Source organism: Callospermophilus lateralis, chromosome 16 (assembly GCF_048772815.1).
Source record: "Callospermophilus lateralis isolate mCalLat2 chromosome 16, mCalLat2.hap1, whole genome shotgun sequence".
Lineage (NCBI taxonomy): Eukaryota > Metazoa > Chordata > Mammalia > Rodentia > Sciuridae > Callospermophilus > Callospermophilus lateralis.
In genome coordinates, this window is record NC_135320.1 from 32,567,084 (window position 1) to 32,593,056 (window position 25,973).

At 38.0% G+C, this 25,973-nt stretch overlaps 1 protein-coding gene across 2 annotated transcripts in view; it reads right to left on the reverse strand.

The window, feature by feature from the left end:
- Window positions 1-25,973, reverse strand: part of Eya1 (EYA transcriptional coactivator and phosphatase 1) — a 140,169-nt gene that overhangs the window by 92,475 nt on the left and 21,721 nt on the right. For both annotated transcript variants that reach the window (XM_076835421.1, XM_076835419.1), the window contains exons 3-5: window positions 18,770-18,839; window positions 18,306-18,451; window positions 14,236-14,373 (exon numbers count right to left, since the gene is read on the reverse strand). In XM_076835421.1, coding sequence (XP_076691536.1) covers window positions 14,236-14,373; window positions 18,306-18,451; window positions 18,770-18,839 — 354 coding nt within the window. The remainder of the gene's footprint in view (window positions 1-14,235; window positions 14,374-18,305; window positions 18,452-18,769; window positions 18,840-25,973) is intronic.

Genomic DNA, 25,973 nt, shown 5'->3' on the forward strand with positions numbered 1-25,973 from the left:
TTAGTTATTATATGTACTTGATAGGAAAAATTTCTTTAGGTTATGACCTGTTACTTTCATTTAAACTACACATTTTTAGGTTATGACTTGCTACTTTCATTTAAATGACACATTTTTGAGCAATAAATACTGACCTCAATAATCCCCATTCAACCAAGAAAATGAATAAGATGTAGAAAATATGTTTTAAAAATGGATGTTTTCATTCCATAAGTTATTCCTTGGAACAAAGTAGAAAAGACCGTGGAAGCTCTATTGGCACATACGGACCACTAGAGTATGACCAAGTAAATCACAGTTCAGTACTCCAAATGGTACCCAAGTGACTTTCCAGACTAATGCTACTTCTAAGACTGTACATTAGCTGGAATTCAACATAAGTTATATTCATTTACTGGCTGAGTTCAGGCTGAGATTCCATTCCATTTAGTGTGCTGAAGCAGGAGTTTAATGGCACCCCAGTGGCCTCAGGGGCTTAATGCAACTTCCAAAAGGATCTCACTTGCTTTAGGGAGAGGCATACCTACTAGAGAATCAGGTTCAGGCAATTTTAATTTTTCACCACCAGAAACCAAATTTGTAGGGCTACTCCACCTGCCTCTACATAGGACTTAGGCAAACAGAGCCTGCTCACTTAGTCGAGGCTACCAGCATTAGATTTTGGCCACAGCCTCAATTACTGGTTTCCTTTCCATTCTCCAGCCCTCACTAGTTCATCCTCTGCAAAAGTAGCAGAATCTTTCTCTAATGTGCATGACTGATCCTGCCACTCCCCTACTTAAAAAAGTAACCTTTAGTGGCTCCCTGTTTGCCCTCAGGATAAAAGTCAAACTCCTTACCAGGGTTTATTTATTAGGCTTTAGCTGGTCTGGTCCCTATTTATCTTTTGAACTTATTTGATCTCTTTCCAGCAACCCCCACCTCCCCAGATACACATTCCAGCCTAACACTAGTGAACCACCATGCAGTTCTGCTAATGCTACTCCTCACAGCTTCTACTTCCTCCTGTCAAATTTTCAATGAAAATTCATAATTCAGCATGGGCAATACATACTACATATGTGTGTATATATTATATACATATGTATTATGCACATATTATATATTATACTATATATGTATATTAAAAGAAAAATAGACGTTATAAGAATAATAAAACTTAAACATTTCTGAGTGCTGACACTGAATCCAAATAAAGTATTTTTTACCTGTTATTACTGATTCCTTACAGCCACCCAACACCCACACAAATATCATGAAGTAGATCTGATCACACTCCATTTCACAGATGCAGAAACTGCTCAAGGTTATGAGCAGATGTGGGATTCAATCTGAGGCCATTTGGCTCCAGAGTGGAAGCTCCTAATCACCACTGTATGTTGCAAGGATTTTTTCCTTATAATTCTTTTTTTTTTTTTAAGACAACATATTCAAAATATAGCTGACAAATGGCTCCCACGTCAACAGATGGTACCTGTTGAAAGGCACTTATCCAGGCCTCTCCCGGGTGCCTATGTTTTAGTACCAATTTCAGTAGATATTCTAGGAACTACTTCAAAAACATGTAACCAGAATGAGATTTCTTTTTGCATACAAAAATGTAATCATAGTCTTCAAGAAGTCAGAGAAGAAGCTTCTTAGAGTCTCTCTGTATGGGGCATTTGTGGATCTTGAGCTGAGATGAAGATATTGTGGAACCAAAGATCCCACTCTGACAGCTGCTCCAATGAAGCCTGCAGCGCCAACACTGGGTTGCACAGAAGTTTAGAATGTCAGAAAGCAAAGGCAAAGTAGCAATGACTATGCTCCCCGGAAGGCTGCAGAGTATAGGCTTCTAAGCCCACTCTATGCAGCCAGAAAGAAGCACATTTGTGCAGGAGACTGTTGTACCCCAGACTTAAACCTGGATGCTACAGGGGAAACAGGACAAGAGAGAACACTCTTCCACTAGCATCCATTCCCTGAGAGACTCTGTGGGACTTAGAAAAGTCTTCACTTTTAACCTCAGGTCAGAAAATCAGGCTTAAAGTTCAGAATTCCTTTATCAAAATAATATAGAAGTTATTTTCCTTCTTAGACACAAATGACTATGTGAAATATCACCTCCAGATAAATAAAATGCAGCATGAATATCCTGTGATAAAACATTTTATATTTTTATGTCACATGAAATTATGAAAATTCCCCAAGGTAGAAAGAATTCCCACTCAGAACCCATTGTATCTCCATCAAGGAGCCTGGCAGACATTGGATCAAGAGACACCTCCAGTAGTACTTGGTAGAGTCTCAAATTAATTTATGCTTCAAGCAGGGAAAGAGAAGGGGTACCTTCTTACCTAGTAGTTAAAACAAAAATCTGGGCTGGGGATGTAACTCATTGGTAGAGCACTTGCCTAGCATGTGTGAGACCCTGGGTTTAATTCCCAGTACCATAAACAAACAAACAAACAAATTAATTAATAAATAAAATCTTATATACTAATTTACTATTTTGAACAATCACAGCCATACTTTTGGGAGAGCATGGAGAGGATACACTTATTTCTAAAAAAATTTTTTTTAATCTTTCTTTTCAGAACATCTGAAAGACATGTTTTTTTTCCATCCACTGGCCTCTTTTTAAAGTAGACAATTTTTATACTATGAATGGTTACATGTTTCTTTTGCCAGGGAGGGTACCAGGGATTGAACTCAGGGGCACTCGACTTCTCAGCCACATCCCCAGCCCTATTCTGTATTTATTTTGGAGACAGGGTCTCACTGAGTTGCTTAGCACCATTGTTGAGACTGGCTTTGAACTTATGGTCCTCCTGTCTCAGCCTCCTAAACTACTGGGATTACGGGCGGGCACCACAGTGCCTGGCTAGGTTATATGTTTCTTTCTTTCTTTTTTTTTTTTTTAGTTTTAGGTGGACACAATATCTTTATTTTACATTTATGTGGTGCTGAGGATCGAACCCAGTGCCTTGTGCATGCTGGGCGAATGCTCTACCACTGAGCCACAACCCCAGCCCCATAGGTTATATGCTTCTAATCACAAAACACCCTTTCCAGGTTCTTTCCATCAACAGTAACAACTGGCCTACTACAGGGACAAGGACAACTCTAGAAGGTGTTGGAGACTAAAAACAAGTCATTCCTCAGGAAAACTTAAAAATCCCACCAAATCATGAAAACAACACATAGACATTTTAGCTTGCATTACCTCCTTGGGCACCACACAAAGGGCATGAAGACACCAGGTTAGACGGGGAAGACAGACAGACTTCACAGAAAAGGGCAAGAAGTGCCCTCCTGACACAGGGTGAAGTCCTCTGCCACAGTCCTCTGATCAGAGATGGAAAGGTTTATGGGAAGTGGGGAGGGAGTCTGAGGGTGGGCTATGGAAGATTCTCAACTATTTGTTTAAGAAAAGAAAAACAGCTCAGGAAAATAAATGATATTTTTAATGGAAAAATCCAAAAATCTGAAGATTTGGCATGTTGGTGTTAATATCCTGAGATATAGGAAATGTTAGGATTCTGATTCTCCTTTTAAAGATGGAGGGAGAGCTATAATAAATTCAAGGACGCATGTGTTAATCTGGGCCTGATGAGGAGAGCCGGGCTTGGGGTGGAGAGCTAGGGATGGTGGTGCAGAGAGAAAGTGCTAACCAGGCTGTTTCCCAAGGCTCCCAGGCAAGGCCCACCACATGAACCCAGGATGTAGTCATCACTATCCTGAAAACTCACCTTGGTCTCATTCCTCTCACTGAACGCTTCTGTCAGTCCCCATTTCCCATCCTTGGAGATCTAGCTCAAGTCGTCTCATCCCAATAAGCCTCCCTTCTCTATCTGTATTGACTTTACCTTCTAGGAACCCCAGCTCATGAATAATCGATCCCACACAATTTGCCTCTTCCAGTGCTACACAAAGTTCTCCTTAGTCTGGTTTTCATTCTAATCCTGAGTCCTTAAATGCATTTGTTGTACTTACTCTGTCTGCCTCACACAGAGATGGATAAACCGGGTCTGACTTGTGTCTTTGAAGGGCTTCATCTTGGCTCAAGGAGACAGAATGGTTGCTTTAGAACTCGATCCAGTGTGGTTAAGTGACTGAGAGTTCAATGAGAACACAACTATCCTAAAGGATCAGGTGGTGGTGGTAGTCCATTTGGAAGGCTAACTTTAAGGCTCACAAAAGATATCAGGAGAGAAAAAAAATCCTTCCTCCCTTCCTTACTTGTTCAACAATTAAGAAACAAAGAGGAAAACAGAAAATAAATAATAATTGAGCTTATTTCTCAAATATTATCTGGAAAACACACTTTTTATAAGAAAACTAATGAGATCGTCAGACCCTTACTTTCATCCCAGAAGTGCAGAAGATGAAAATTTCCTTGCACGCAGTCTCTGGGTTAGAGTGACCATTACCTCTACATTCAGGTTGCTACTTTCCAATCCACCATGGCACATCTATCTTTCAGACATTCTGAATCAGTAATATTAAAAGGGAATTAGATATTTTGAGAATTAGGATTACTTTTGGTTACGTAAAAATAAAATCACAGATATACTAGGAATAGAGACAATGGCACCTATGAAATTTAATAAATCAGCTACTCAGGAGGCTGAGGCAGGAGAATTGAGAGTTCAAAGCCAGCCTAAGCAACTCAGAAAGACCCTGACTCTAAGTAAAATACTTTTTTTTAAAAAAAGGGCTGGGGATATGTCTCAGTGGTTAAGTGCCGTTGGATTCAATCAATCTCTGGTACCAAAAAAAAAAAAAAAAAAAAAAAAAAACCCCAAAAAACTAATAGACAAATTTGGAATCAAACAATTTCAATTCTAAAAAGACCTTCATTATAAATCTTTTTTAGGCTAGTGAAGTTAAAAGTAAATTATATCAGGTTACCCAGGGACAGTATCAGAAGATTTTGCTTTCTTGTTGTCACTGTCAAAAGGGTAACAGCCTTGTCAACCATAACAAACGAGAAACAGTCTTTGCTAGACAATTCTGTATGAAACACCCAGTTCTGTGGCTGCTAAGCAATTGCAATTTAAAAACCAACCACCCCCGAAATTTTATCAGTACATCTCTACTTTTTCATAGTTAAGAAGAAAATAGCCTGAGTTGATTTTTCAACACGACTGAAGATATGAAAGCAATGTTCTGTATGTGACTTAACCTGGAGAACATTACCCAGCTATAACTTAAAAACAAAACAACAACAACAACAATTTTTTTTTTAAGAGGAGTAACATGTAGGTCAAAGGTCTACTTCACAGAGAACAAGGACTCACATTAAAAGCCAGAATCTCAGTCAACCTAAGAATGCTGGAACCTGCTGGGGCTTGTCTGTAACTTCCCGTGTTTCAGAGCATTTTCTAGCACTTATTTGGCAAGCAGGATGCTGTCTGTCCCTCGTGTATTTTCACAGAAGTCCATTTGCTTTCCTTCCCTGGCCTCTTTGCCATGGGCTATGTCCATCATCGGGTGCGATCTCTGTGACAGAAGTTAGCACTCACCCCTGGGGAAAAGCCTCAGAGGGACAGATGGGCTACTGAAAACCAGGGTTTGTCCCCTTCTGTATAAGATGGATCTTAAAGGACCAGCTTTAAGTTATTTCAAAGACAGTTTTTAACTTGGGTAATAAAGGTTGCAGGCCTTTACATTTATCTTTATTGATAACATTTCTGCATATTATATATGTATATGTTAAAAAACTCAAGTAGACAATAAAATTGAAATTGGACAAAAATGAGTGTTAAACCCAGGTTTCAAAAGAAGATTTACTAGATAATTTTCAACACTTGAAATATATGAGATGCCAAATGAACTGAAATGGGTTGTTACTTTTTAAAAATAAAAATTAAAAAAGAACCAAAAAATAAATATAAATTGACTGGCAAAGCAATTAAGGGTAATATTCGAACATCACTGTAGGCAGCAACAGCTCTTCTTCAGTTCCAACTCTATCATGTCCTTTTATGCCAGAAAGAACAAACCTCAAAAGCTGTCTCATAGCAGATTATAAGAGAGAATTGACACATATTTTCCTAAAGCTACATCCTTTGAAATCATTCTATTAAAAAAATACCATTTCTATAGATAGTAAAAATTTTTAGAATTTAACAGTACATTTTTCTAGGCAATCTGGAGGTTCTAAACAACTAATAAAAATGGTTCCGCTGTATATTTGAAAAGCTCCAGGCAGGAGATCAAAGGACACAAGGGTGACGCTCTCAGATCATTCTCACTACATCATGAGCCATGGGTGGGTGAGGTGTAGATAGTGGCCGACTCATGTGCCCTTCCATGTACCCTTTCCCAAACCCCTGCCCTGATTTATTGTTTCTCCTCACTAGCTTGAACCCCAATCTCTTTAGCAGAACAAACATTATATACAAAGAGGGAGTTAGATTTGTGTTATTTTTCTCTCTCTCTGAAAGCAATAAGGCCTATAAAAATAAACAAAGCCAAGTTTCCAAGCCTGGGTTTAGTACATGTGCATCTGTGTAGTCCCCCTCCTCTCCATCACAGCAAATCTTGACACCTTCCCTTGTTTAGAATGACAGGAATGTCCCATATCATCACCACTATTTGGGGACAATAAAATAGAGAGGCACTCTGTACCTCCATGTGATGGCTCTGAGATGCCTATAGCCAGCTTGCTCTCTGCTAATAGCAACCCAGGAAGACGACTTTGAATATATTATCGCAAAAAATCAAGCGAAATTTTTATTGTGCAAAATTCAAAATTCATTTTCTCAAATGAAGCTTACAAGAGTCGTCGTGGATTCTTCATTTCTAGTTTTCATTGAGTTACAGATTGCTCCACTGTTAACAAGCATTTGTATATTTTAAACACAGAAATACTAAATACTGGAGATAAAAGTAGAAAGATGGTTGCTACCTTCAACAGCCTAGAATTGATAAAAGCAAATTATGGAAAGCTCAATTTTCCTCAAAGCTGAGCCTTAACCATTTAAGTGACATGACTTAATTTTAATTGTGTCTGTGTGTCCATGAAGACTTTTTGCAAATGCACACACTTCCTTGCCTCCAACAGACTGCTAAGCAAAATTTCATTTTCCTCACACGGCTCAGAACCATCGTTATGAAGAGAGTTTGGTGCTTTCTGTGCTAGATGGAACTACCAGTCTATGTGGTAGGTGGGGTTTAAGTGGATAGTGATGCTAGTGATAGTTTCAGAACTTGTATTTTTTTTTAAAAAATTGTTACTAGGCTCTCTCTCTTCCACTGGAGACGGTCTACATTCTTCCTTGAATGTCTTCCCCAAAGATGTCTCCCTCTTGAGATAGCCTGCATTCTCATTTGAATGTGTATTTGCTCTTCTAAAAACATCTGCGTTTCTGAAAAGAAAATTGTAACTAAAGCTTGATTTCAAGTTAGTTGTCTCTTGTACATAAAAAGAGAATAAAGACTGTTTATGAGACACTGAGCAGACAGTCGGTAAATCAGAGGCTAAGTTCCTCCCTAAGTGGTTTTTTTTCCCTTGTATATACACAGATGCATGTTTGTGTAGGCATGCAAGTGCACAGCACAGATGCACACCCGCTTCAATTCGGCTGCCAGTGCCTTTGAGTAGCGAGCAGCATTAAAACAACTGTGTGCTATTGTTTGGATAAGCAATGTTCCCCTAAAGCTCATGTATTGGAAGTCTGGTTTCCAATGCAGCAAGTTCACAGGTGGGGCTTTTAGGCAGTGATTCAATCAAATAGGCTCCGATCTCATCAATGGATTAATCCATCAAATGGATTAATCTGTTGATAGCTGGGTGAACTACTGGGCAGTAGGGTATAGTTGAAGAAAGTAGGTCACTGGGAACATGCCTTTAGGGGCCATACCTTGTTCCCAGCCCCCACTCCTCTGCTTCCTGGCTGCCATGACCTGAGCAGATTTCTTCTCTCGTGCCCTTCCACCTTGTTTCTGCCTTAGAGCCAAATGACCATGAACTGAATCCTCTGAAACCCTGAGCCAAAATAGATCTTTCCACCTCTAAATTGTTGTAGTCAGGAATTCTTGTGACAGCAACAAAAAGCTGACTAACACAGTGTTTTTCTGCACAACTGACTGAGGGGTCTATAAATACCCTGTCCCCCCATTCCCATCCCTTTGGGTAGCTTATCTACAAAAGGTCTACCAAGGGTATGTGGGAAAAAAGCTGCTCAGACCATAATAGATCTTCTCCCAGAAATGCGAAGGTAAATACTGGGGAACAAGGTGAGGTCAAGAATAATTTCACTTCTTCAGGGTCAACAGGAACATTTTTATTTTTCTCAGTTGAACTTCAATTTCTAATCTTCCACTGGATATACAAAATAATTAGAGCAGAAATAGAATTTTCCAGTGATCTTGCACAGCAAAGGTGAAAACAATCAGATTTCCTAATCACTGGGGTTTTATTTCATGGGATTTTAGGGTTAGTGCATGCAAACCTGATCTTTGTTTGGCTTAAAGTGGCATGTACCAGTTTCACAGAAACTTGTCTCCCACAACAGAAGTATTGACTATTGGAGAAGAAGGGTCCAAAAGGATCATCTGGACAAAATGAGGATATGTCTTTTCTTAGTTCTATAGCCAGTGTACAATGCAGTGTCTCAATATTATTGAACAAAGTCTGATCTTCAGAACAAGTAAACACCACATGCAATCACTTTTGCATCTTCTTCTACGCCATAAGAGCTACTGTACTTGGGTGTATATACAGCTTGGCAGAATTGATCAAGTGAAACCGTTCCCCAGCTTGATTTTGAGTGGCGATCCTGTATAGTCACGAATATGATACAAACTCAACGAATCACCACTTCTATGCATTCTTCAGTATTTTCAGGTTCATATGCTTTAAGTCATTGTTCAGAGTTGTGAAGATGAAATGAGATATTTGTGAAATAATTAAAACCACCCCTGGCTTATAAAAAGTATTCAGCAAATGTCTGCTGTTATTTTGCTGTTTGTGAATTGGAGTTGTGCCCCTCTACAGAGCAGAGCTTCACATTCCCTCCATCTTCTTCCCTAATCTTCTAAACAATTTGATGTTTAAACTGCAATTGCCTTGTCTTTCTCTTGCACTCAAAGTAGACAGGTGAACGCAGAAATGACTGCATCACGGGGATGTGGCTGATGCTCTTTCTTTCCCATAGTGCAGAGCCCAGTTACTTCTCTGTCAATGGCTCCTCTGTGTCCCCACCATTCCCACCCATCAACACCCTATCACCACTCTTGCCAGTGCAGCCTTCTCTTTTGATTTTCTTCTTTGTGCCCTTGGCTGCTTCCTCTTATTTTGACCCTTCTTTTTTTTTCTTCTTCTTCTTCTTTTTTTTGTATCGTGTACAAAAAGCCTGATCTTTGTTGACAGCAATTTTCTTTCCATGGCAGAAAATTACTTTTAGTTAGATCCAGCTCTTTATTCTTTTGTTTTGCTTTCTTTTCCCCTGGTGCTTATTTTGTTATGGGGTTCTTTAAGGTCTCTTCATTGGTAATTTTTTTAAATATATATTTTTTATTTTTACTCTATACTTTAACATTATAATATATCATATACATGTACGTAAATATACTCACACACACATCCCCATTCGTTGGCAAATGGGAAGGAGGTGATGCTTCCTAATCTGAAGTTATCCCAGAAAGTTGGACTATAATATTTAATAATAGTAGTAGTAACTATGTCATCACCACAATGAAAGAAGTAAGAATGAAAACAACTATCTGAGTTCTTACTATGCACCATGTGTTGGTCAGATTGATTTACAAAGATAAATCTCAATTCCGCCCAACACTGAACAGTGGCAGTAGGTATCATCCCTCTAGGTGAGATGAGAAGTGGAGAGGTGAAGAAGTCAGGTCTCGGGCTGGAGAGCCAGAGAAGGCAAAGGCAGAGCCCCTGACCTGCAGTCAAGCTGCAGAGCTCTACTGTAAGCCAGGGCACAAGGCTTCCAAGTCTTCAGTTCAGTGCCTTTAAGTCTGACAGCAAAGAGGTCATCATTATACACTTGCCTTAAATCAATCAGTATGTCACTCAGGGAGGCTTACATATCACACTGCAGTTTGCTTGAGTCACCTGGGGTACTAGAGTGTTTCTCCTTTTATTATAAAATTCTATTACTATTAAATCTTAGCAGCTAAATCTCCAAGGAACTAATCATCATACCTTATATTTTAAAGACCTTCCTGGAGAAAAAGTTAGGCAAAAATTCCCCAGATCATTGAAATATATATGCTGTCATCTAGGATACTAGCTGTATGCACAAATCACTGTTATTCATCTAGGCTTAATGGAACTGGAGGACATTTGAAAATAATTTTAGACCTTATAGGAATTTCTGTTTTGAAAAAACCATGTATTTAAAAGACACTCCAAGGCCTACAGACTCCCAAAATAAAACACACGAAATCACTAAATAATGGCAAAGTATTTTTCACAATTCATTTAAAAGTACATATTAATTAGAATTTCATTGCATACCCAAATCTGACCACAGGCATTCTACAGCATATTGTATACAATTATCTATCGTCATATAGGCAAGATAAGTTTCAAGCTGAATAGCATATTATCCTCTGGCTTGATATGCAGAAGTCATTATATCCAGTAATCCCAAATTGAATGAATAAACCATCTTAGAAATATCCATATAAAATAATACCTCAGTTATGAAAAATGAGTTTTAAAATCCCACTGGAAAGGTCATTCAAATAGAGGATGCACACACACACACAAAAAACCCCAAAATGTTTTAATGCACTATTTAATAAGCCCAGATGCAACAAAACCTATAAATATAAAAGCAATGCCTCATTTGCTACACATGTCCTTATTTCTTTTCAAAAACAGATTTTTTCCCTTCCAAATTAAGTTTCTTTTTCCTTCTTTCATATCTACTCTATTCTAGCACTGTGCTATATATTCTGATAGCTGGTCAGTTCTTGAATGAACCATCTTGGCTGTATAAGCCTTTAATCTGGGAGATGAGTTAGATTAAAAAGTAACTCTTAAGTTCCATACAGGTTGAGCGTCCCTAATCCAAAAAACTGAAATCCAAAAAGGTCCAAAATACCTTTTGAGTGCCGACCTGACACAAATGGAAAATTCCTTATCTAATCTTATATGATGGGTCACAGTCAAAACACAGGTATGCTAAAATGATTATATAAAGTTACCCTCAGCCTATTCATAGAAGGTGTATATGAAACAACAAATTTCATGTTTAGACTTGGGTGCCATCCCCATGATATCTCATTATGCATATGCAAATATTCCCCCAAAATCTGAAATCCAAAACACTTCTGGTCTTAAGCATTTCAGAGAAATGTACTTATCAAACTATCTCACATAAGGATTGGTTTTCTCCCCCCCCACCCCACAATCCTTTATGAATTGACAATGGAGTGAAGTACAATAATAATACATAACTAAAAGGATGAAATCTCCTAAAAGATAGAATACAAGTTCCATTTTTAAAAATTATTTGGTTTAACAAATAGAAAATTTACTGTCAACCAACTGAAAGTTTTAAATGCGAACTCTCAATTTCTGCATTTAGTTCATGGTGAACTAGTAACCATAGGCTGCAGATGGGCTCAGGCCTAGGGACCAACCGTTGGGTACCTCTGTTCATGGAGGGCACCTTCATCTGCCTTATTCTTAACATTAGGATCATTTCTCCTACATGAGGTCTATATGCCTAGGGGACAACAGGGACCTACTATGGTGTCCTGTTTCCGCCTTGGCTCCTGGGAAAATCTACAATGGTATAATTTATTTGATTGCTTACTTACTATCTTTGTTCTTGACAAGCATGAAAGTTCTATGAGCAAAAAGACCTTGTCTGCCTCATGATCCCTTTCACTACTAGAGCCCAGGACTGTTAAATTCATTAACAAAATCTCTCCATCACTGTTCTTTTTAGCCTTCACTCGATTGATATTCAGCATGTATAGAAATAAAGTTCTTTTCCAAGGTAGCTTAAAAGTTTTAGAATCTGGCACATAAGTAGCATCCTTCTAACAATAAATGCTATCTGTTATAGGACAGTTTTATTTTATAGCCACTGAAAAATATCAAAATTTGTAATGCGGACCTTCTCCTACCAAAGGCAAAACCAAATGTGAAAAGTTTAATGGATCTTGCCCAATAAAACTCTAGCTTACTGTGCAATGAAAAAAACTGGAAAAAAATTTCATTTTAAATTGGTAAACTGAAAATAAATGTATGAAACAGTATAAAAAGTGACCGTGGAAAATGACATGAAAAAAGTGTTCAACATCACTAATCATCAGGGAAAGGCCAATTAAAACCACTATGAGGTATCACCTCACCCCAGAAATAAAGGCTATTATCAAAAGACTAAAGATTACATGTGCTGATGAGGACATTGAGAAAAGGGAACCCTTGCACACTGTTGGTGACAATGGAAATTAGTATAGCCTTTGTAAAGAAGAATATGAAGGTTTTTCAAAAACTATTAAAAATAGAGTTAGCATACAATCCAGAAATCCCACCACTGGATATATACCCACAGGAACTGAAATCAGTACACAGAAGAGACGTCTGTGCTCCCATGTTCACGGCAGCCCTGTTTACAATAGCCAAGAAATGGAAACAACTTATCTGTCTACCAGCTATAGAAAATGGATGAAGAAAATGATGGAATACTATTCAGACATAGAAAACAACGAAACTGTCATTTGCAACATCATGGATGGAAAATGAGATCATGTGTTAAGTAAAAAAAAAAAAAAAAAGGTGGAGAAAGACAATATCACATGATCTCTCTCTTATGGAATATCTAAAGAGGCTGATCTCATGGACGTTGAGAGTGAAATGGTGGCTATCAGAGGCCAAGGGGAGTAGGAGTAGGGAAGAGATGGAGAAAGGTTGATCAGTGGGTACTTAGTTACAGTTAGAAGTAGTACAGGTGTGCTCTTGCACAGTAGGGTGAATGTAGAGAACAATAATGTAGTGTACATTTGAAAAATCTAGAATAAAGGATTTTGAAAGTTAAATGATAAATGTTTGAGGACATAAATATGTTTAACATGATTTAAATATTATGTAATGTAAATATGTGTCAAAACATTACACGGTACCTACTAATGTGTACAATTTTTAAGTTATCAGTTAAAAATAAATTCAGAAAATGTAGTATACAATATAAAATGTAGAGAAATAAAAAGATAAAGATGAACATCAGCAAACAAAAAAATGTTTTATCTCCATTGTTTTAAAAAAATGCATATAAAACAGCAAAATCCTGTACCTATCAAGATGACAATTTTTCGAAGTAAGATATCATCCAATGTATGCATCTAATACACATCTCTTTCTTGTATAAATATATGAGAAATCCCTATAAGAATATAAAATGGTTTGCCTAGAAATTCCTCACATAAACAGTAAAAAGAAAGAAATGAGATCAGATGCATAGCATTGGTCTAGATGTCCAACAGTAGAGAACTATTTAAATACCTATGGTATCATGTAGCCATTAAAATGATGCTGTAGAAAAGAATCTATTGATATTCAAAGATGTTTGCAATGTATTTGTTACTGAAAACAGCAGATTGCGAAATATTACAGAACGTGGCTCTATCACTGTCACTCCATTTGATTTGCACTTAAGTTATGTTTTGTCTACAGCTTCAAAAACAGAGCCTGCCAACTGGTTCCTGGTGAAGATCTGCTGGGCAGCCATAAATGTGACCTCCTGGTCTTTGGTAGATAATTAAGTCAACACATATTACATACAGTTTCTAGAGTTATGATTGCTGCCTCCCTAATCTCTTCCCCATTGTAAAAATGAAGAAACACAGCCCTTTCAGAAAAATTGGTAGATAACATCAAACGCAGGAGTTTTAGCATATACCACACCACAACCTCTTACATGGTTGACTTTTTCTTTTTTCTTTTTTTTTTTTTTTTTTTTACTTTTCATTCCTTTTTTTTTATTGTTAGAAGAGACAAAGGCAGAAAACTTCATAAAAATTTTTTGAGCTTTTCAAAAGAACCTTGAAGATCATTTAGTCTAACCACTTGATGATATGAATATGGAAATTTGGGCTTAGAGAACAGGTAAATGAAGATGCAAACTAGAAGCGGGTGTCCAACCTCTGAGCCGAGTCCATTTGCCATCATCCTCCCCTATCTACCTGACACCTCAGATTCTGCTGTAGACATTAGCCCTAAGCTATGGGGTGAAGGGAAGCAGCAGCGTCAGGATGTATACAGACCTTGCATCTGGTAGCTGTATGGGGCCTGTCCAGGTTGTGGGGTACCAAAGCCTGTGCCATAGCTGAGGAATCCCGTCTGTCCAGGTGACTGAGACTGTGACAATCCTCCTTCAGTCTTGATGCCTGCCCACAATGCACCTAAATCAGTTAGTGACAGCTTATCGATCTGTTCATTTTCCGAAGCTGGTAAATACACAAAAACACACTCCCACAACCTTGTAGTCACAAATCCCTTCCCATCTTATCTCAGTAATAAATGGTATATGTGCTTACAGCAAAACCATAAAGAACAAATTCAATTCTTAAAAATCCTAGGATTATAACCAACTTGAAGGCTTGAATGCCTGTTCACATGGATCTCATTTTCCTGCATCCGATTTTCTATAACTACAGGAATATCATTTCTATATTCTTTTTTTCATAGAAGTTGATCATCAGCTCTTTCATAGCCAAGAAATAGCTATAATTAAATAATAGTTAGACTAGTTCAATTTTATTATGTCAAATCAAAATCTTTTTTTTTCCTTCTTTTCCTAAAAAGTGATTCACAGTGGGTTTTTTCCCCCTTTCTTTCTTTTTTCTCTTAATTATTCTACCATAAAGGTGATGCTAATGCACAACTCATTTTGAAGTCAGAGGAAACAATCAATGCTGGGCATAAAACTAAGCAGCAGGAATGAAAACCTTCTCTTGAGTATCTAGACCCCACTAGAAAGCAAGCAGAAAGGGAAGAAGCAGAGAACCAAAGAACTGAATCCTCTAAAACAGCAGAGTGATTTATAAACACAGTGAAGTTGACCAGGACTTCTCTCTTTGTTCATTTTCAAATATTCAAATACAGTTGTTTCAAATGTAAAGTACACTTTAATTTTTTACATAATTACATAAAAACAAATTTACATTTTTATATAGTGTTATAAAAATAATGTATTTGTGGCCTCCAAATACTTCCCACAGCACTAGGCTGGCACCCTCATCTCAGGGCTTGGCAGCGCTGAGGTTTAGGGCTCAGTTCTGAATCATAATTAAAGACAGTCATGAAAGTTAACAACTGTCCTAAATTCCCACAGAGGGAGAAGAGGAACATTCCTGCTAAGAGAAGTCACATTTTTGAATAATTTTACTTTGCACTTAAGATAAATGATATCTTTAGGATCTAGAATACACAGTAGTCTTACAGTTTATTTCCATTTTAGGGGAATTTCATCAGCAGAACGGAGTTCGGTAATTGTCCGAAGGCAGTGGAAGAATCTAACTCTTGGCTGAGAGTGCCTACTCTAATTCCTGGAGTATCTCTGAGTACTTCATAATGACCTTAACATTTAAGGCTTAGCACAACCTTAACATTTCTTAAAAATGTGATTTTTTTCCCTGTATAAGCCATTCCAAACCAATGAATAACTCATACATGTAAATGATCCCTGGGAAAAGCACCTGTCCAACACAGGTGGCTTAATGGCTCTAGAAACTCCCTTTCTTTCCATGATGTCACCAGTAGGGATTTCCCCCTTCTCTCTACTTGAGACTGTCCTGATCTGTTTCTGGCCTGGAGGTTCAGGATGGAAATCTTTATGATCAGAACAGCTATGGAAAAGCGGGAAGAGGTCGAAAACACCCACAGTCACCCAGACCTATGTAACTTATACCCACAAGGCCTCTAACTCATTTCCCTGCTAGACTCTAAGCAGATCCGGCCAACAACAGAATGAAGTGTTCTTCCCCATTGATCTATTATTTTCACTATTAAAAGATATGCCTGTCTTTTGTGGGTTCTTTTTAACATGTTTATCTAATAAATACAGGGGTACAAATCCTCAGAGAAAGTCAAAATTTTAAGATTATCTGGAACTAGGGTTGGGAGTATAGCTCATTTGGTAGAGGGCTTGTATAGCATGCATAAGGCCCTGGGTTCAATCCCCAGTACCACCAAAAAAAAAAAAAAAAAAAAAAAAAAAAGATTATCTGAACTTTGAGAGGCAGCAGAGAAAACCCTGAACTATGTGCTCTTCTTCATGAATAAGCCAAGTGGGAGAAGGCTGCCTGCCATATTGTTCAATGCACCAGCCCAAGACAAAGAGAGGGTCACAAAATTCAGATCAGCCTCCTTGCATTCAAGGCCCAAAATGAATTAAAAAGGGGGGTGGGGTGGAGAAAGGGTAGGACTGAGAACTATGCCTAGGAGACTGATAAACCATGCAAATCTCTGCCACCAAAGCTCTTAACACTGAGCCTTCCTCTCACCTTCTCCCATCTGCACTGTCTCATTAGAATCCCCATCCTCACTTTGCTAGTTCTGATTCTCTTCTCATCTCACCCCTGGGCTCCTTTCATTCTCCTGAAATAACTCTCAGACCACAAGGACCATTCATTAATGGTTTAGAACTTAAGTAGATTCTACCCCACAGCCTGGAAATTGGCCAAGAAGGATGCCCAGCCCCTAGCCCAGCTGCATGGAGAGGAGAAAGGAGAGAGGTAGTTGGAGGCTGGCAGCCGAAGCAGTGACAGGAAGACTTCCCAGGGCAACACTGGTCGGCAGACAGTACTTTATTAATGTGGGTGCTGAAAGTACACTAGCACTTCAAATAATCACCTTTCAAAGGTTGGACATATCAACTGAAGATTGCCTTGACTCTTATCATCGAATAAAAGCTGTACAGTTCAAATCACAGACCTTTTTTTTTCCTTTTATCCCAAGAGCAATTTAAAAGAAAATTATAGATAAATGTGATCTATATTTAATGTTATTGTGAGAAACTTTAGAAAAAAAGTTATGAAAATGAAAGATAATTTTAGAAAGTCTACCTTAAGGCTGCTTCTGGAGTCTGTTTTAAAAACACCAAACTAAATAACATTTATCTCTGATAGTTTTGAAATAAAACTACAAAAAGCTGAAGTTACACATTATTTAGACTTTTATTTGTCTATATTTTATAAGAAATTTATATATGGTCAATTTAAGGTAAAGAGAATTAAAAGGAATAAAGTAAATTGCTTCCTAACTATAAAAAAAAAATGCTTTAAAAGAGCATTGATTCTTTCAGTATACTGCAGGAAAAAAAATATTACAAAACAACAATACCAGAAGAACTATAATCAGAATAATGGATGGAGAAAGAAAGAAAGAAAGAAAAAAAAAATATATATATATATATATATATTTCAATTGAATGTATCTATGTTTGATATATGGTTTCTTTGTGTGTGTGTATACATATAAAATTTAACAAGAACAAAATTAATTATTCTTCTAGTCCTCTCCCTAACATCCATGTACTTTTTCTGGATCACCAGTTTATTTTTTTCTCACTAAAATGCAAAAATTCATATATTTGTATTCAATTTGTCTAAAATTGCAGTTGCAACCCAATGGAAGAAAAGGTATTTTAAAATTTGAAGGCTTTTTTAAGTTGAACTTTGGGATTTGGCTGGATTTATTTTTAATTTACAGGTGTTGACCCAGTAACAATTGAGTTAAATTACACCAAGATAAAGATAATCTCCAGGTGGGAAGGAACAAATGACCACGTGAATTTTAAGTGCTTCCTGATTTGCCTCTTCAAAGTGCAGTCCAGGAGGTGATACATAGATCCCTTTTCATAAGGGTTGATAATGCTGGAATTTGATAACGCAACCACCCCCCAAGTTTAGAGCAAGGGTTTGTTAAATTCCTTGTGTACTTCCCTAATGGTAGGTGGACATCTGATAAATAGGAAATGGATCTTTACCCCAAAAGACTTCATTCTCAGAAGTTTTATCACAAATATGCACAAAAATACTTTGGATTCCAGAGCCAAGTGCTCAGATGGCAAATTCAGAGCTGAGATATCAGTGCAGGAAAAGGCAAGCAAGAGGGCATATTGAGCCCCGCAATCTGTTCACCACCTCTGACCTCAAGATAAGAAGTCACTAGTTCTTACCATGCTCACTAGAAACCACTGTATTAAGAATTGAGACACCAAAAGGGACGACACTTTCTAAAGTGGCCCATAATTGACAATCTTTAAGGAACTCTCAAAAACACAAGAATGCCCACTAGTAACCACCATGACAACAATGGCAGGTCTACTCACCATAGGAGGAAATTCCGTAAGGCTGTCCTGGCTGTGGGTACGTGGCGTAGGCTGTAGCTTGCTGCATTCCTGTGGTAAACTGTGTTTGCCCATATGCAGCCATAGTTTGTGAGGAAGGGGTAGGGAGAATATGTGGGTATGGTCTGCTATTTGTCAGAAATGACAGAAAATAGAAAGCCCATGCATTAGATGGAAACATGCAAGGTAACCAATTAACAACCACATCACAAATTCCAGTTAAAGCATGTATCTTAAAGAACCATTTCAAATACAGTAGTCTAAGCACTGAAATACTTCAGTGATGCTCAAAAATAAACTTGCATAAATATATTTAAGCTTCCATGAAACACACTTTACATTTCAATTAAGATGTAACATGGGCACAGATATGACTTGAAATGAGATTAAAAAAAAAAAGTCTACTCAGAAAAGTTATTTATTGATTAAGAGAAAATACATCTTACTTGGAAGGATAGATCTGTGGTGGAGAGAACTGGTGAGTTGGTCTTGGGCTGAAGCTGCTGCTCCCGATTGCTGAGAAGGAAAAAAAAAATACAGAATAATCCAAGAGAAAATAGAAAATACACAGAAAACATTGATATATTTTGAATTATGGCTTTACAACATGAAATGTCAGATAGTGGACCTTTGTTTCCTGCAGAAATGGCAATTTCACACGGGTATGTCTAACAGAAAGTTAAAGTATAAGAAAGTATAAAAAGGTCACCATAAGAACTGATATTAAGTGACTCATTTTAATTGAACTCTTAGAAAACATAGTCACAGTCTCAAATACCCATCAGTATGCTGTGATGGTTCTCACAGGGTCAATACTTTAATGGTACAGGGAGTCTTGGCTACTCTTTGGAAGAACACACTGGAAGGGGAGGTACCAAGCTGAATTGTGGGGTTGGGCAGGAAAGCAAAAGGTCTATTGTCTGTGCTCAATGGGAACACACAAACCTGAGCCTGAATTACCAAGAAACATGGTATAATCTTCTCTCAGGTGAGTAGAAATAGGATAGATCTTCATTTGCCTGCATTGGTTTAGCAATGTTTTTTAGTAAAAATGCATTCCTATAACTATTTTAAATTTCTCAAGTTGCAGGCTAAGCCTGTATTTTCTTGTGCTGATCCGGGTGTTTTTTTGTTTGTTTTTGCCTTCTAGATATATGTGTTCAACTTGAATGTTCAAGCAAAAAACTTTTCTTCTTCTTCTTTCCTTAAAGAGGTATTTAAGCATTCGAGCAGAACCTAATTTCTTTTAATCAGATTTACTTGAATCAATGTATTTCCAAAGTGCACTGAACCTTTAAATGTTTTCATACCCATTCTGAATTAAAGAAGCAAAATCCATTTTAACTAACACAAGCCCATAAAATAGAAATTCACAGCCTTTTCTGTTGCAAGTAAGAATGATCTACAGATATATTTACAGTTGTGTATATGTGTATCCATATGAAATCATGCACACATATTTACATTTATGTGTGTATACATACTTCCCCCCCAAAAAAACTACCTAGTCTTTACCTGGCTAACACAGATATTCTTTGAATGCAATTATTATAATACAAACATGATTATTTCCTTCTTCCACTAATAGTCACTGTCTTCAGAGTTGCTTATTATTTATTAACTGTATTCTACAGTGAAACTCTTTCATAAAATTCCATGTAAAGTTTTATGTATTTTTCATGTTGTCACATCAGTGCATTTATGGCTCTCACATTTAATTTTCCAGCTTGTGTTTAAGGGGACAGTAGTAGAGTTGGACTAGAATCTCAATATCTATAAATAATCCCTTCCAAGCAAAACAAACAAGGCCTAACCCAGGGCCAATAGGACAGATCTAGATCAGTCCTACTCTTGCCAGCTGCCAGACCTCTACCATCTGGCTGTCAGCTTGGCAGAGACAGAGTGAGTCTATATTGCAGAGATGGAAGGACAGTCCAGCCAGCATCTTCCCCCAACCTTGGTCTTCTGGTACACACTGACTCAAGACTCAGTTCCAGGCACCATACAAGATGCTGCAGAGCAAACATGCAAAGACAAGTTCTGTCCTTGATCTGTGGGAAGGCTGACACACAAGTAGCTGTGGGAGGATTAGTGAAATACTGCTGTTTTTAAAAGGGAGGGATTAGTGAGGAAACACTTGGACTACAAGGACTACCACTTGCCCAGGTATCTGACTGCAGCTCCTTTTATTCCTCCTTTCTAAGCCTGAAAAGGGGCCAAGGACAAAGTGGATATATCCAGTGGGTTGTTGGAGGAGTAATATCTTCCCTGGACAATCATAGTTAAAACAATTGCTCAAAAATAAATTAATGCAATGCCAATCCATGGTGGAAGCCAAGAAAAACCTTTGATTCTCTTCTAGCTTTATACTTATATGACTTTCAAATTATGGGCCATGACTTAAGAAATGTTCACAAACTCAATAGGATGCACCCAACAATTAAAAAACAAATGATAGAAGATAATCAGGTGTATTAATAGAGTAAGAGAAATTCCATGAAGTTTGGATTTACAGCATATGCATAGTATATGTGTATAAAGGAGAAGAGAGATTTGAGAGGCTGCAGATTATTGTAATTAAGAACATGTTCTGGAATCAGAATTTAATTTCAGCCCAGATTCAAAGCCTAACTCATATAAGGTCTGAGGTTATTCATTCCCTCTAAGCCTCAGTATGCCCTCATAAAAAATAATGGCTTTAATGACACCTACACCTGCTAGGATTGTTGTAAAGACTAAATAAGATAATTGACATAAAATTGTTCATACAGGATTTGTGCTTATAAATGATAATTTTCTCAGATCCCTACTACCTTTGCCCCAAATTTGCCCTTCTATTCTTTAAGTCTAAAGGACAACATCGCCATCTATTCAGCAAAATGCTTACAAACAGCCTTCCTTACTCCTGTTTTATATAGAGAGAGTTCAAAGCCAGCCTCAGCAACGGAAAGGCACTAAGCACCTCAGTGACACCTGTCTCTAAATAAAATACAAAATAGGGCTGGGGATGTGGCTCAGTGGTTGAGTGCCCCAAGTTTAATACCCAGTACCAAAAAAAGAAAAAAAGTCTAGAAATAGGTCTTCATCCTTCTCTTTCCCTCACACTCACATCCTCCTTCATCATTAAGTCCTGTTGGCTCTCTCTCCAAAAAATACCTTGAATCTGACAACTTCTTACTTTGATTCATCTACCACCCATTCTAATCTCCAACACGGTGGCAAACACTATGGCAACTAGAAAATGCACCTCTCATGTCTCCTGTTGTAGGGTGTATAACTGACCAAACGCCCAGCCACTGAGCTCTGAAATCCATCCATATAAATTCAGGGAGGCCACACGGGGAAGGGCTTCTCCTGGCCAATAACAATGCTGGGGATAGGAAGGCAGGCCTGTTCCTGGAAGACCTGTTACTCTACTGATGGCCTTGCTCATACATCATGAGACTGCCAATTAACCTAACCTGTCTTTCTTCCCTTTCTCCTCTACTTCTTTCTCCTAACAAAATCCTGGAACATTTAATCCTGCCTCTAGTGGCTCTTCTAGAAGCTAATACAGCTAACATGAGCTAACACAGACATCATTTTCCGGGCTAGGGAAATACCCGTCTCCCTGTTTCCACCTGGACTTTTCCATCCTTCATCCCACAATGCCTTTTCCATGTAACAAACAGTGATCTCCTTCACAACATGAATCAGATCTGCCACAACCCACCTTACCTTCAACTCCCTACTACCTCCCTCACTTCACCAAAATCTCTGTTCTGATGCCTCCTCCTTGGAGACCTCCTCTCTAAGAGTTCTCCATCCACCCTTTCACTATATTCTTTGATGAGTTTTCATGTTTTTCATAGTACTTTTCAGAGGCTGAGTTAGGCACGCAAGACTCACCACTCACCTATGTATTATCTGGTTCTCCCGTAGGAATGCTAGCTCCATGAAGACTGGGACCTGTCCACCATCTCACTGCTATATTCCCACATATAGTAGGTATTTGACAAAGAACTGCTGACTTAATGATTAGGACCCACAAAGTTGTGTCTTTTTATGACCTATTAAAAATCTCACAACTGCATATATATCATTCATATTTTTTTCAGTCTTCCAGAAGTATTCTTGTTTCTATTTTCCTTTTTCTAATACCACTGGATATCAACTTTGTGTAATTAATTTCATTGACTAGCATTCTATCCACTTAACAACACATTTAGACTTCGGGAAAATGGCAAAAGTGACATGTAAAGATATTAGAGTACACACATTATTTTCAATCCCTGTGATTCTTAAAATTTAAATCTTCCCCATATTGCTTTCTGTTGGTAAAGAATGAGCAAAAGATCATTATGCTTTAAAAACATGATAAACCACCTTATAATTTTTAAGTTAGCCACATGCCTAGAAAACCAACCAGTCTCCCCACACCAGGATACCTGAGGGACTCCGTGGAGCACAGGAACCCTTGAGGCCTCCTTAGTGCTTTGGAAATAATATAATTCCTTAACAGCCAGAGGCGGGGTTACTATCCCCAATATCAGAGTGGCTCCATTTCTTCTTTTTCTGTCTTATTTCTAAAGACATCAAGAGCAGTTGGGATGGGCATTTTTGGGTGCACACAAATTTTTAAGCCATCATGGACAAGGAAGTAGGAATGGTTACAGCAGAGATAAAGATCATTTTGGAGTTAAAGGTTTAGAGATTTCTTTCTTTTATAAATCCAAAGCCCTATTCACAGCCATCCTAACATTCCTTGATTTTTGTATTTTTTTCTCATTAGGAGAAAAGGAAGGAAGGAAGCAAGCTAGGAGAAAAAATGTGAAAGGCTGTACAAGAACATCCACCTCCATGATCTCTGTGCTTCCTATGCTTTGACCCAACTCCCCACCTGATTCTTAACACAGATAATCCATCTGTGGAAAACAAGACCCTTTCTAGATTTTGCCCAAACTATCCGTACACCTCCCTTTAGGTTGGTTTCCTAAGCCCTTGATTCTCCTGCATATCTTTTCCAAGTAGAAGGTGCACTTTATCCCAGATTCTAGGTATCATAAAGACCCTGGAAAATGTATCTTCATTGCTTCTTCAAAGCATTGGTTTCCTGCTCTCCTGCAGAAACACTCTTTCTCTGAGGTTCCTGAGAGCTCTTTCCCACTTGCATGAATGGTCCACCTCCTAGACCTTTAGTATTTGGCTGCATCTCCAGATGAGCCCCAACATTACCCTGGGTTGTACATCCAACACTTTTCTCCGTCTTTCTAGGTCGTCTTCTATCTGGCCTCCTACTTCAGTAATTAAGTTCATACTACATCCAGACCCCTTTTTTCTCCATTCCATGGTCTCAAGCCATAAGCACATTGGCCAATTCGTTCATTTGCTTAGCAAACATTTACTGAGCGTTTTCTATGATCAGGTTGGAAAAGACCCATACAGAATCTTTATTCTCATAGGGCTATAGCTTAGCAGGAAAGCAGATACTAAAACATAATTTGAAAAGTAGTAAGAAGGATAAGGAAGGGAAGTATGGAGAATTAATTACAGACTCTAGACTTTCAGAGGAATCAGACAGGAGTTCTCCTCCATTTCAAATTCTTCTGCATTACCTTCCACTTCATCTTCCACAGTGGAGGAGTTTTTCCTTGCCTAAGCTGACCCACCTCCGTTTGGGGTTGAAGCTATTGCTGTCCCATCAGGGACTTTCCTTCATTGACTACCTATAAATTCTGTGTCTGTAGCATAAAGCCTCCCTGACCTTCTCAATGTCATCCCTTTCTCTACCAAAACTGACTTTTCTTCCCCTCCTTTTACCACCATGCTCTTGAAAGATCTCTTTTCCTTCCTAACCTTGTTCTCCCAGTCACCCACCCACTCAGCAATCTTGATGACCACCTGCTACACACTAGGAACTCGGTTGGGCACACAGAAATGGGATGTGTAAAACGGGATGTGTGATCGAGTTGGGGAAAGGAAAAGTAAAGCCCCCCTGTCCACAAAAACTGCCATAGGCTACATCCATTGATGCTTCTAATTTGTTTTGACTTTGTCCTAATCTGAGTCTTGTAGAGAAGTTACAAGAATAATATGAAAACTTCCCAGATTGCCTTCATCCAAATTCTCTACCATTGTATTATATAAGCTTTATACTCAATACACTGTGTTTATGTGAATATATACGCATGTAAATCTCACATTTTGGGGGAGCTTCCCAGAAATGAATAAATATATAAATGTGTGTGTGAGTGTGTGTGTTAGTGTTTGGTGTGTGTGTATGGCCTAAAACTCCTTTAATATTTTAAATAATAATCCAGGAATCCAGATTAATTTTAATTTCCTGGGACCAGAATAACCTACAGCAAAGGGAATGTCTCCAGATCATCTATCAAAGTAAACAATACAGTCACATTACCATTAGTGAACTTCAAATTGCATTTCCCGCAGAGCCTTCGGAGCATGTGAACAACCAATGTCTCCCTACGTATGTCAGCACGTATGAGAGTTACCCAAATGATGTCTCTGTCCTCATAAATATTTCAGTTTTTATTTCTTTAAACAAGGAACTCCTTTACCATAGCACATTATCAAAATCAGGAGAAACAGTGATGCAATACTATTATCTGCATATACCTTCAAAAATCAATTATCTCTTTGTAGCACATGTTTAACTTGTACTTAAAAATTGTTACTTTTGAAAAATACAAATGTTACACACATGCATTGTAAAACAAAAGATATTTGGGAAAAAAACCCCAAAATCATAAAGAATGAAATTCAAATTTTATTCTTCCACCCAGAGAGTGTCACCATTAATTTTTGTACCCATATGCAGAGGCACACATCTATACACATAAATGCCTTTCTTTTGAAACTTAACTGGTTATCCTATACATGTTATTCTCATGTAACCTGCTTTTTACTTTAGAGTTAACCTTTTCTCATGTCATTTAAAAAAACTACATATGAATCTGTCATGTAGACAGTGCTTCCTTGACCTTCTTCCCTTCCTTCACTTCTATTCAATGCTTTCTCTTCTTCCCTAATCACTTCTGTTTCCATTTGATCCTCTACCCAACTCTTTCATATATGAGTGTGTATGTGTGTTTTCCCTGGGTTCTTTCTGAACCCTATTATTGCCTGCTAACTTTTATCTCCAGTATAGTTTCAAAATTCCCTTTTCAAATCTTTCCTGGGCTCCAATCCCACTTGACATCTTCAGGTAGATGATATCTCGTATTCAACATGCCCAAAACTGAGGTCACCATTTTTCTTTGTCAATTTTTCTCCTATTTCCTAGCTCCTCTCTCTCAGCCACACTCACCTCCCATGTCCGTTCATCACTAATGACTATGAATCTCACTTCATAAATACACTGAATCCCTCCTTCCCATACTTAGGGACAACACTTATGTTGTCTTCAATATTTCTTGCCCAAGTTAATACAAAAAATTCTCTAATTGGCCTCTCCAGTTAAACATCCCCAAACCATCGCTCTGAATTATGAATATAAGCATGAAATCTCTTCCTGTGATGCTTCCCATTGCACTTCGGATGAAACAAACTCTGTGGAGGGCATACAAGCCTCTTCAGACTCTGGCCTCCCTCTGCAGCACATCCTTGCTGCTCATATACAAACTAAGAATGCTGAACCCTTAGTTTTCCCAA